Here is a 13,177-nt window from a genome sequence, read left to right on the forward strand (position 1 = left end):
ACTGTCCCTCTTGTTTGCTGTGGGAGAGAGAGTCAGAAAAGCACCTCCCAGCCCCAAGTTAACAGAGCTGCCGGAAATGACTCTGCTGGGGGAACAGGAGGAGATTCAGCAAAGATAAATTTTCTGTTCTGACTATGCCCCAAATGCTCCCTGGGGTTTCTCCCTCCTCCAGCAGGAGCAACCTCTGAGGATTGTCACAGTCAGGGATCCTGGGAACTCTGGGAGCCGCATCATGTGCAGGGGCTGCTCTTGTCTCCTCTCCCAGTGGGGTCCTCACTTCCCCAGCTACATCTGCCTTCTCTTCTCTCTTCTGCACAGGCACTGTTTGGCCATGGCTGATGTCAGGACAGTCTTCCCCACTGAGCTTGTTCTTTCTACCTTGGGGTCCTCTGCTCCATAGAAATGTTTCTGTTTCCTGTGTGAGGAGTAGATGCCTTTCACATCCCCAGAAAGAAGGGAGGAACCATGCTACGCAGCAGCCAGGGTTTCTGGCTGTGTCCTGTTCTGGTGGGATAACCTAGCATTTGCAAGAGGAACGGGGCTTCATTGGGGTGTTGGATGGCATGAGCCTAGAGGGGACAAGGACAACCTGTTCCATCGGGCAAGGGGTGAGGAGTCAGCAGGGAAAAGGATGTGGGTTCAGTGGGTCACATGCACTCACAATGATGGGCCACAAGGGGCACTCACCCAGGGCCACGTCCCCAGCAGTTTCTGCTTCCCTGATGCTTGGGCCCCCTCTATCACCACCCCTAACACCTTGTCTGGCTAGGCTGCGCCTGGCTAGTTGCCTTGTCAATGCCTCAGATGTGTACTTTTCAGACATCCAAAGGAATGACACTCCAAGCCCTGCAGCCCCCAACTGCTCCTTTCATAGCCCCCAGGCAGTGTGAACGTTCTCCCTCTCTCCAAAAATATTTACCGCATGAAGCAGTGAATCCTCTTCACTGCCTGTGGTGTCCCGAAACAGAAGGAGATTGTTCATGGAGAAGTTTGGGATCTGCATGGCAGCTGGCCTGAATAGGCACAGAGCTCTGCTGTGCTGTACAGAGCTGTGCTGTCCACATCCTTTGGCACGTGGTAGTGTGCATGTGGCAAGTCTGTAGGAGTGAAGCAACGTGTTGTTGTTCGATGAATAGAGCTCTCCATTTCAAAGAAGAATTACACAAAATCCCAGAAAATCTCCAAAGAAAACAATGCCAGTGAATCTCAACAGGAGCAGGATCTGCAGCATGTGCCTTGCCCTGACAAGTGGTCTGTCTTATGTTCCTTGGTGAGCTCCACCACAACCACTCTCTTACTCCCCCTCATCAGAAGAGGGTGAGAAGAAAAAAAATTAATATAAGGGAAAAGTAAGAGAGAGAAATAAGCAAGGGCTGCACAGAAGCACAGAGAGAAAAGAAAATTATTCTCTACTTCCCCTCAAAAAGTGAGGTTTGGCCATCTCCTGGCAAGCAGGGCCTCAATACTCATAGCGATTGTTTGGGAGGACAGATGTCTTCATAATGAGAGCTCCCCGCTTTCCTTCCCCTTTGCCGCCTTTTATTGCTGAGTGTGACATCACATGGAATGGAATATCCCTTTGGATGATATGGGTCAGCTGCCATGGTGATGTCCCCTCCCTCCTTTTGCCAACCCTCCACTTCCTGGCTTTGGAGGTGTTGGAGAAAGAATCTTGATGTTGTGCCAGCGCTGGTCCATAATTGCCCAAACATTGTTGCGATGGCAGTGGAGTTCTAGCTCTAAGTGCAGAGCACAGCACCCTAGGGGCTACTGTGGGGAATGTTAATTCTGTCCCAGACAGTCCCAGTACAGCTCCATAAATCAGGGACAACTCTTTGGGCCTGACTATTCAGCCAGTTTCTAACCCAATGAAGCATGCGCCAGTCCAAGCCATGAGCAGCCAGTTTCTTGAGGAGAATGCTGTGGGAAACGGTGTCAAAAGCCTTGCTGAAGTCAAGGTAGACCACATCCACAGCCTTTCCCTCATCCACCCAGAGCGTCACTGTGTCATAGAAGGAGATCAGGTTCGTCAAGCAGGACCTGCCTTTCATAAACTCATGCTGACTGGGCCTGATCGCCTTCCAGCCCACTCCTTCTCAATTTTCCACATTGCAGCTAACAGCCAGCTAACTCTCCTTCCTTCCTTTTCTCTTTCCTTACTGTACATGTATCTTTCCATTTATTAAATTCATTCCTAGAAGGATTTGGATTGTGGTGTATTGAGCTTAGCCATTGCTGCTTTGCATCTTGCCTTCCATTTCCAAGAAAACCCTTTCACAGTGGGGCCCATTTCTCAAGGGAACCATTCATTATTCTAACACAAGGCTCCTGCTGACTACACCCAGCTCTGTCTCCCAACACTACAGAGCACTGGCAGGTTCTCTACGGATCCTTGGCGGAATGAGGACCGGCCACTGGTTGTGGTTGTAACTAGAGATTTATTATTATATAATAAATTACTAGAAATACTAAAAATTACTACAAAATCCTAAAGCTTACTACAAATAAATTGCTGGTTTGATTACTAGCTTGATAACACCAATGCCCTTTCTCGCCACAATGGTGGGTATCTCAGCATGCTGGGGCCAGTGAGAGGGAGAGACAAGGAGGCAGGGGTGCACATTAACAGCCCCTTCCACATGATGGATATTTGCCTTGCTGTTGGTTATGCTAACCACACTGCCAGGCATCAGGAGCAGGGGCTGCCACTCACACCTGGCTCACCACAAGCCCCAGGTGTCCTTGCTGGGCAGGCTCAGCTCAGAGCGCTATGCAAACTGTGATGAGACGGAACTGCACCTCACAGCACCCACACCTTCCTGTATAAAGCTGCAAGCTGAGGGCACCAGTGTGGGCTCAGTGCACACAGGTAGACAGCGCTGTCCTGGAGCTTGGCATCTTGCACGTGGAGAAGCACCTGGGAGTTCTCCATGGAGAGCACAGAGGAGATCCTCTCAGAATGCACATGAGGCTTGAACTTGCTCACCTGCAGCAAGAACTGAGGGGACTGGGTCAGGCGCTGCTGGTACCAGAAGATGTAGGGAGCAGAGTAGCTGGTGGAGAAATTGCAGTGCAGAGTAGCGTTGTGTCCCACCTGGATGGCAGTTTCTTGTGCAAACTGCACCACAGAGTCCTTCTGTGCATGACCTGCAAAGCCAGAACAGCATCTCAGCACTGCTTGAAGATGTATCTGTTCTCCCCCTCTCTCTCCTGTGTCTATCAGCTCACCAACTTGTTCACTGTCCCCACTCTCCATCTCCCTTTTCATGGGTTATAAAATGCTGAGCTAGGTACACATGCACTCTTCTTTCTGCAGGTGCTATTCAATTCCCATAACCAAGTCTGTCAGCTTACGTACTTTTTAGGAGTATCTCACCAGGATTTGAGTCCTTATGTACCTGTGAACAATGCATGTATGAATGCTAGGCATCTGCAAAGGAAAAGTGTAGAAGCTTATTCATCCCTGTACACTCGTTGCTCCTGACATCTCCCAGACTGTCTCCCGTACTGGTCTGCAGCCCCTGCTCTCCCTACAGAAAACACTTCTAGTTCTTCCAGGAGGAAGGAGTCCAATTTCCCCCATCCAGAAATGATGGGATGCCATCTTGACCCTAGTTTGCCCTGCCTCAAAGTCACATCTCACCAAAGTCTGACAGTGCCAACAAGGCTGACAGGAAAAGCAGGACCATGTCACGCTCTCGCCTTCACAGGGTGCCCACGTAGTGCCTGGAAAGAGGGAGCTCAAGCTTGCAAGTTCACTTCCCCCTCTGCCAGCTCAAAGCAGCCTCTAAACCTCAGCACAGAGGGTGGAGCAAAGCTCTCCCCCTGCTGCTCCTTGGGGCTCACCTCTGCCCTAGCAAGGCTCAAGAGAGGGATGGACTAGTGGCTAAAGCAGTCAGAAAGGAATCCAATCAGTCTTTGCTGTGCTCCAGGACCCCTTGGCCAGCCAGTATTGTTCCAGCACTGGGGGAGCATCACACTTGTGCAGTTAGCTCACAACTGCAGGCCTGTGAAGCCTAGGACATTTCACTTGGTCAGCTGTAAGGTAAAAGGGCACCAACATGGCTGCTGTGTGCTTCCCTCTTTTTGCCCCTTCCAGCAGGTGGGCAGCCCCAGCAAGGGGCAAGAATCCCCAGTGGCCTCCCCCTCCCATCCAGAACCCAGCCCCAGACACAGAGTTCTTCACCCACCTCTGCTGTCAATGAAGATGGGATTGCTTCCCCCACCCCATCCCCACAACCCCCTTGGAAAAGCCACGTTCTCTCAAGTTGGCAGGGAAGGACGCCCCACCACAGCGCTCTGCTCAGCAGTCAGCAGCTCTGCACACACACACAGGAGTGAATCCTGCACCAAGGGCAGACCTTCAGCAGTGCTGGCTAGTGCAGCAAACTCCTCTACAACTCAGTCCTTTGGCAAGATCCAAGGTTCCAACACGTGTCATTAGAGTGAGTGACCAGCACAGATATTTGTTGTATTGCCAGGACATCATCTCAGCGCCAGAGGTCCTGGATTTGGGCTTAGGAAGAAACCTGTACAACAAGCTCTTGGAAAAAAGACCACTGCAGAAAACGGAGGAAACCCAATGTGGCTGTTCTGATGCTCCCTCGGGCCCATGCTGTTTAACTCCAGGCCCTGCAAGGGGACTTCCAAGCACCGGCAGCGACCCCACGCGGCCCGACTGTGGCTGTGCCCCCGCCTCGCCCACGCCCCACCTGCCCGGCCCCACGCCCTGCGGGGCACCCCCTGATGCCTCCAGCTGCACAGGCCGTTGGCTGCCTTTGCTGCAAGGGAGCGCTGCTGGCTCGTGTGTGGCTGGGTGCCTCCTGCACCCAAAAGCCTTTCCTGAGGGTTTGCTTCCCTGGCAGCCAGCCCCCATCCTGAATTACTCTGGGGGCTCTTCCTGCCCAAGAGGAAAATCCTTTTCTTTGCTCCTTTGCACCAAAATGAGGTTCTGGTCAGCCCCTTTCTCCAGCCAGCCTGTATTCTCCACAGCACATTTGTGACCTATGCAGTCACCACCTGTGTGCCCTGGCTGGGGACCATGCACAAACTGACCGAGGGTGCCCTCCTTCGGACTGCTTGTGGCCCTAATGAAAGCATTCAGCAGGACTGGGTGTCTGGCACTGCCAGCTGCTACTCAGGCAGAAGGTGGCCTCCACGCCAAAGCTGCAGGCTTGGTCCTCATGGAAAGGGCTCTCAGGAGCTATGAACACTGTGACAGACAGTCAGCCATACTGAAGACTTCAAATGCTGAGAATTCATTTGGCACAAGGGGGAGTGGGATGGGGACACACAAATTACACTTGCTATTGTGTGATCCCTTTGCTGTGATATTCTACACATGGAGGAGTGACAGCTGCTCCTTTACCCTCAGGCGAACCAGCCAGTCCAGGCAGAACCAGCCATGGGAATCTGTCCCCTCTACGATGCATTTCTGAGACAATGCTGGCAGGCCTTTCTAGACAAGTGAGAGGAGATGGGCCTGGCACTAGCATTGACTCCCAGATGAACCTGGCAGTGTCCAGGGTTGGAAATCTCTGACTGACAGGCACTCTCAGGAGCCTTACAGCAGTCTGCTTCTCCTGTACATCCCAAGGTCAACGATGGACAGCCACTCAGAGGCACTCCAAACGTTGCTATCCTGAATTAAACCAAGGATCCAAACTGTCCTGATACGGTCCTTGTTTGGGCCTGAAGATGGCAGGAACAGAGGGTGATTGTTGCAGCGGGACGAAAAGGAGGGCTCAGGAGAAAGGAGCTGTATTTTCCAGTGCCTCTTCCCTGCACACACCTCTGAGAGGCTGGTGCCATCTGCGTTCAGCTGCTCTCAGGTTCCTTCTGACAACGGGAACCCGCTCCCCTGCAGGACTCATGCACAGAGCACAGGAGAGTGCTACAACTGTGCACATTCCCTCATGATAAAGGGGAAACAAGGACACAGTCACGTGCTCATCTATACCTGCATGGAGTCCTGGACAAATCTCTGCACCCACGTGCCTTCACACAAAGCTAGCTGCACAGTGGTTGTCACAAGACAAGAGCAGATGTGTGAACAAAAGCAACCGGGCACTCAGGTGAGTGCACAAGGTGAGCCTACAAGGACAGGTGCTATATTATGGACCTCGTTCTCATAGTACCTGGGGTTGGTGGGACTGTGAAGCTCAAGGGCAGCCTTGGCTGCAGTTACTGTGAAATGGTGGAAGTTAGGTTCCTGAGCACAGTGAGGAGGAAGCACAAGAAACTTGCTGCCCTGGACTTCTGGAGAGCAGACTTTGGCCTGCTCAGGCATCTGCTTGGTAGAGTACCATGATACAAAGCCCTGAAGGGGAGATGGGCCCAAGAAGGCTGGTTAATATTCCAGGAATATTCAAGCAATATTCAAGGATTACCTCCTCCAAGCTCAGGAGTGATGCATCCCAAGAGGGAGTCAGGCAAAATGCCAGGAGACCTGCATGGATGAACATGGAGCAACTGGCTGAACTCAAACATGACAGAGAAGGCCATAGAGGGTAGGAGCAAGGACAGGTAGACTGGAAAGAATATAGATACATAGTCTGATGAGGCAAGATAGGAATCAAGTTAGGAGAGCTAAATCGAAGCCAGAATTGAATTTGGCCAAGGAAAGAAGCTTTGTTTCCATGCTTGTCTGCCTTAACAGTAGCATGTCCAGAACATGGAGGGAGGTGATTCACGGCCTGTGCTCCGCTCCATTGAGACCCGACCTGTGATATAGTATAAACTCACTTTAGGATAGAATAAAACTTGTGGTTAAAAGTTAGCAAGGACAAAGTAAACGACATCTTGTTATCTGTAGACCTTCTGTTATGTTTAAGCATCTTGTTATTTGAAAACATCCCAGTATCTGTTAACCGTTAGTCAGGCTGAGACTTGAGATAACTTGAGTCAACTGTCTTGTCTTGTTAACTGAGACTTCCTGTTATCTGCCGACCCTCAGTTAAACTGAAAGCCAACTCAGCATTTTTACAGCTTAGAAAACAACTGATTAAACAAAGGTGAAAAGTGCATTACGAGGAAGACCTACGGCCTTCCTCCCAAAGACCACTGCCCACATCCTGGAGACCCCGGCCCACAATTCTTGGAAGACTTATGCGCAAGCGCAAGGACTGATAAGCTAATTAGCATATGAAACGAGGGTAGGCGGGGATGGGTAATGAATATGTATGGGTGCTATTTGAATATTCATTGTTTCGCTGTATAAATATGAGATATTTTGTCACTTCGGACGTACACGATAGGCGGAAGGATCCTCCGTGCATCCAGCACTGCAATAAAGAATATACCACTTAAAGAAATTTTGGCTTTGATCTTTAAATCACCTGGAGTGCTGTGTTCAGCTTTGGGGCTCCCAGCACGAGAAAGATATAGACCTGTTCAAGTGGGTTCAGAGCAGAGCCATGAAGATGATCAGAGGGGACCCATCCAGCACATCCAGTGAGTCTTCTGCCCTCCACTGATGCATTCCTGCCCTAGAAATCCTTGGACATTTCATCCTAGCACTCTAAAGAAACCATCACTGCAGAATGGCCATGGCCTAGATCTGCAAATGAAAAGGCAGCAGTGCAGGAAACCAGCACACAGCCCATATCATTTGTTGGGATGGTTTGCATTCAAGAGCAGCTTGTCAGAAAATTGTTACCTCTGCCAAGGGTGCCTCTGGGCCTGCGGCAATGAAGTACCAGTATAAAAGGCAGCCCAGCTCTCTGCTCTCTCATCCAATTCTGTTGCCTCATCCTCCTTGGTAACCAGGTGAGTCTGAAGCCCTCTCTCCTCTTCTTCTCAAGTAGAAGGGATCTTGCATTAATAGACATCTCATCTGGTGGTGGTTCAGAGCTATGCTGGGCCTTGGAGTTCCTTCCCATGGGAGAGGGGTGGAGAGAGACGTTCTGTGTAGAGAGAGGCTGGGATATGGTGCAGAGGTAGACTTTTGGGTTATGTGCAACATGATTGTCTCATTGGATCAGCCTGCGCTTTGAAGGGCCCTGTCAGTACAAAGCGATGAAGACCATGAACCTCCTGGCACAGCCTCCACATCCACCCTCACCAGTTGCCTTAGCTCCTTTGTGGTGGGATAATGGGGCTGCTCCTCACCATATGCTCTGCTTCCTCTCTGCCCTCTCTGAGGGCTGAGGTCAACTGTATGAAGTTCAACAAGGCCAAGTGCCGGGTCCTGCACCTGGGGCGCAATAACCCCAAGCAGAACTACAGGCTGGGAGAGGAATGGTTGGAGAGCTGCCAGGCAGAGAAGGACCTGGGAGTGATGGTGGACAGTCGGCTGAATATGAGCCAGCAGTGTGCTCAGGTGGCCAAGAAGGCTAACGGCATCCTGGCTTGTATCAGAAACACTGTGACCAGCAGGGCTAGGGAAGTGATCGTCCCCCTGTACTCGGCTCTGGTGAGGCCGCACCTCGAGTACTGTGTTCAGTTTTGGGCCCCTCGCTACAAGAAGGACATCGAGGTGCTTGAGCGGGTCCAAAGAAGGGCGACGAAGCTGGTGAGGGGCCTGGAGAGCAAGTCCTATGAGGAGCGGCTGAAGGAGCTGGGCTTGTTCAGCCTGGAGAAGAGGAGGCTCAGGGGTGACCTTATTGCTCTGTATAAGTACATTAAAGGAGGCTGTAGAGAGGTGGGGGTTGGCCTGTTCTCCCATGTGCCTCGTGACAGGACGAGGGGGAATGGGCTAAAGTTACGCCAGGGGAGTTTTAGGTTAGATGTTAGGAAGAATTTCTTTACTGAAAGGGTTGTGAGGCACTGGAACGGGCTGCCCAGGGAGGTGGTGGAGTCACCATCCCTGGAAGTCTTCAAAAGACGTTGAGATGTAGAGCTTAGGGATATGGTTTAGTGGGGACTGTTAGTGTTAGGTTAGAGGTTGGACTCGATGATCTTGAGGTCTCTTCCAACCTAGAAATTCTGTGATTCTGTGATTCTGTGATTCTCTCCCAGGTGCATCTCCAGCCCAAGACATGTCCTGCTACGACCAGTGCCTGCCATGCCGGCCCTGTGGCCCGACCCCGCTGGCCAGCAGCTGCAACGAGCCCTGCGTCAGGCAGTGCCAGAACTCCACCGTCGTCATTGAGCCCTCTCCCGTAGTGGTGACCCTGCCCGGACCCATCCTCAGCTCCTTCCCGCAGAACACTGTTGTAGGATCCTCCACCTCTGCTGCCGTTGGCAGCATCCTCAGCTGTGACGGAGTCCCCATCACCTCCGGGTGCTGTGATCTCTCAGGCATTTCCAGCCGCTACTGTGGCAGAAGATGCCTGCCCTGCTAAAGCCACTGCCCATGGCCCTGGGGTTCCAGCACGACCATGGTGCTGGACAACAGAAGGAGGAGTCTTCAGGCCATTGCTTTCAAAATGACTGACCTTTCTCACCTCCTCTGGCAAACATTGGCAGGAGCCTGACCAGGGGCTAGTCTGAGATCTCTGAAAACACGGTCCATGTCTCTCCTTCCATTCTAACACCTACCCTCCTGTCTCAATTTTCATAGTGTTCTTCTCCTCCCCTGTGCTGTGGGGATCCTCAGATCCAGCCCTGTCACTGTGGTAACAGCAGACTAATGCCCTGCATGAACTCCTCCATGGGCAAAGGATGCTGCCTCTTGGTTGGCCCTGGTGATCCCTGCACTGAAGGGCCTCTGCTCAGAGTGACCTCCTTTTCCTCTGTACACTCATTAAAGTTTCCGGCAACCCAGCCTTGGCTGTAGATGTTTCTTCCCTCTGCGTATGCCCTCCTGGGCCGCCCAGCAAGAATTGTCTTGCCCTTGGTGGGTATAAGATGGGCGTTTAAGGAGCCTTTTCCCCACTCCCAGAACAATGGGAGGTTGCGACATGCTGCAGAGGGTCCTCTCTTGGACAATGCCCCTTGGGGCTGAAGAAGACATTCCTCACTTTCACAGAGCAAGGGGCAATCTACCCTTGCCTTGCAGCATCTCTGCCCACAGCTCCCCCCTGTCCTACAAACAGAGAGCACAACCTCTGCTCTCCTCATGGAAGAAGCTACGAGTCTGTGGGAGGCTGTGGAGGCTTGGCACCCTGTAGGCTCTTAGGAACGGGCTTCTTCTTGCTCAGGACAGTGCTGTGCTGGGGAAGCAGGTGGGGACAGAAGATGGATGGCAGATGTGGGGAATGGGTGGAATAAGTACAGGGATGCCCGACTGCTTCTACTCCACCCTCATCTTCCCTCGTTTCCCTACCTCAGGGCTATGGCAAGCACACATGGGCATGTGTGGCAGGAACACGTGTCCCATGAGGCCCAACCGCCCCCAGCACGGCACTTGGCAGGGCCCAGGTGATGGCACACATGCAGGGCAGATCCCCTTCCACAAGACAGCATTGGTGTTCCCCGTCATGGAACATACACGTAAATCTCTAGTCCCTGAGGACCCTGAACCCATATGGGGTGGGTCAGTGCAGAGACAGCAGGCAGTTTGCATGCCCCCATGCTGCTCTAGGGTGCCCACTTGCCCCCAAGCATGCAACAGCTTTCCTCAGGTGCAGGACATGCACTCACAGGGACTTCCTCATGCTCATTTCCACTTTTCCTGACCATTTGCTTTGCTCCTGCTCAGGCAAGTTGTTTCTCTGTTTCTTCTTTTGGTTATGTAGAGGCTATGTTCAGGATGTGTGCAGCTCTCTGTTGCCCAGTTGCACTTCAAGGATGCCCATTGTTTCCAGGCCCTGCTTGAGTGCTGGCAGACATTTTTCCTGTCAGTGATTTGCAGCCCTTTGATGTTTCTCATCAGTATCTTATTAGAGCCTGGTTACATCTATGACAGGTCCCATCAGAAGGGCACCTTGTCCTTCCCTGCTTGATTACAGAGCTGTTTTCTTATGGATCCACTTATGGCCCTGCTTGGTACAGCCTTGCCATGTCCAGAAGGAATCAGCCATGCAGGCAAGAGAGATGAGCCAAAGATGCGCTGGGGTAAACCCTTTGTCTTTCCTGGTGCCAGAGGAATGGAGTCAGCCACAGCTGCAAGACAATGCAACCAATTTAGCCCAGGTGAAGGTATGGCACTGCCAGGGCTAAGGTGTGGGGTAGACCACAGGAAAGAGACCCAGGCAGAGCTCTGACAAACATTTCTGCTTTGTTGGGATGGCCCATTGCCCTGGAAGGGCTTGGCCCATGTTGCAACCCAAAATATGACTAGTAGTTCCTGGAGACATAGGTTTCTTAATTGCTCTGCTGTTTATTGCCTACCTTAAATGCCCCAGGACACTGTTAGCAGTATATAATGCTTGGGTGAAGTTCTGGGTGCATGTCATTGGCAAATGGACAAAACTGTGGTTGGGATACGCTTCTACGTTTGCACAAGGCAGCTTAGCTTGGTTGAAAAACATGCTACCATGAGCAAACACCTTTGCTCTAAAATAAGACGTTAGGCTGCCCCTTTGCCTTCAGGAGAACCAGCCAGACATGGGCTGGATGGGAATCTGTCCCCTCTGCGATGCATTTCTGAGACAATGCTGGCCGGCCTTTATAGACAGGTGTGAGGAGATAGGCCTGGCTTCAGCACTGACTCCCAGGAGGACCTGGCAGTGTCCAGGGGCGGAAATCCCTGACTGACAGGCACTCTCAGGAATCTCACAGCAGTCTGCTTCTCCTATACATCCCAAGGTCATCGATGGACAGCCACACTGAGGCACTCCAAACATTGTTACCCTGAATTAAACCAAGGATCCAAACTGTCCTGATTCTGTCCTTGTTGGGGCCTGAATTCTGCAGGAACAAAGGGTGATTGTTGCATTGTGAGGAAAAGGAGGGCTCAGGAGAAAGGGGCTGTGTTTCAGTGCCTCTTCCCTGCACACACCTCTGGCAGGCTGCTGCCATCTCCGTTCAGCTGCACCCAGACTCCAGACCCTTTCAGCAGAACCGAAGTGCCTTGGAGGGGCCGGGCTGGCGGGGGAACCCCCGCGGCTGCGGGACGAGGTGGTCCTGGCGGGCGGAGCGGCAGCGCCCCCTGGGGGCTGTGCCCCTGCCTCGCCCCCGCCACACACGCCCGGCCCCGCCCGCCACGGTTCCTGCACGGCCGCAGCCCCGGCTCCTCTCCCCGTGGCTCTCAGGGCGCAGTAATACACCGCCGCGTCCCGAAGACGGGGCTCAGTGAGCCACAGGGCGCTGGACCGGCGGTCTGCTGCCACCACGAGCCAGCCCGACAGGTCCGTCAGTGCTCTGGAGCCTCCAGTACCGAACACTAGGAATGCGGGTCCTTGGCCCGGGAGATGACGGTACCAGTAGATGTAGTCACCAGTCTGCATGTTGGGGTGTGAGCAGGTGATGTTGATGCTGGTGCCCTCGGTGGTCTGTGCCTGTGGCTCCTGCTGCACCTGGGCTCTGCACACAGCCACTGCCGAGAAAGAAAGCAGGAGAAAACTCAGAAAATGTCTTTCCTGCACCGAAAATATCACGCAGGGGGAGAGGGGAGAAGAAAACAGTTGATAGCCGATGCGAGCTTTTTCTCAGAAGAAAGCACACAAAGGAATTTCACTGGGAATGGTTATTAGGGGACCAAGTCGGAGCAGGGCTGTTTGGGAGGAGAGTCCGAGCCAGGAGGAGAAGGGAAGCAGGCAGCAATGAGTGGGGGTGTGCCGAAAGGAGAGGAGGAAGGCAGGGAGCAAGGCAAGGTGGGAGGCAACGGCCGGCTGAGCTCGCTGGAGGCAGGCGGGATGGCTGCAGAGGGAGGCCAGAGGGGAGCGAGGTCCGTAAGAAGCCGGCGGGCCAGAAGCGAGGGCAGCCCCGTCCCGTCCCGTCCCGTCCCGTCCCGTCCCGTCCCGTCCCCGGCGCCGGCAGCCCCGCGCACCCAGGAGCACCGCGGCCAGCGCCGCCAGCCCTGCGGCCCGGCCCTGCCGCATCCCGCCGCTCCGCCGCCCGCGCCGCGCTGCCCCCGCCAGCCCCGGCTCTGCTCCGCCCGCGGCGCCTCCTCCCCGCCGCCGCCGCCCGGCGCCGCCAGCTCCGCCCCGGGGCCGCTCGGGGGCTGGCCCGGGCTGCGAGTGCTGGGCGCCTGTGGGCGGGCAGGGCTTCGGCTGCTGCCCGCGGGGCTCTGCCCGTCCTGCAGCCCAGCCCGGGATAGGAGAGGCAGAGCGAGAGGGAGTGGGAGATGGAGCCGGAGCGAAAGGGCGAGGGAGCGGAGACAGCGGCTGCCCGTCTGCTACGGCATCTCCTT

The 13,177-nt window shown here is 53.7% G+C and overlaps 1 gene segment (V, D, J or C); it reads right to left on the minus strand.

The window, feature by feature from the left end:
* LOC119713016 (T cell receptor alpha variable 9-1-like) lies at positions 1-13,177 on the minus strand. The segment is given in 3 exon segments: positions 1-3,147; positions 12,203-12,361; positions 12,815-13,177. Coding segments are annotated over 3 exon segments (558 nt in total).

This window comes from Anas platyrhynchos, chromosome 28 (assembly GCF_047663525.1).
Source record: "Anas platyrhynchos isolate ZD024472 breed Pekin duck chromosome 28, IASCAAS_PekinDuck_T2T, whole genome shotgun sequence".
NCBI lineage: Eukaryota > Metazoa > Chordata > Aves > Anseriformes > Anatidae > Anas > Anas platyrhynchos.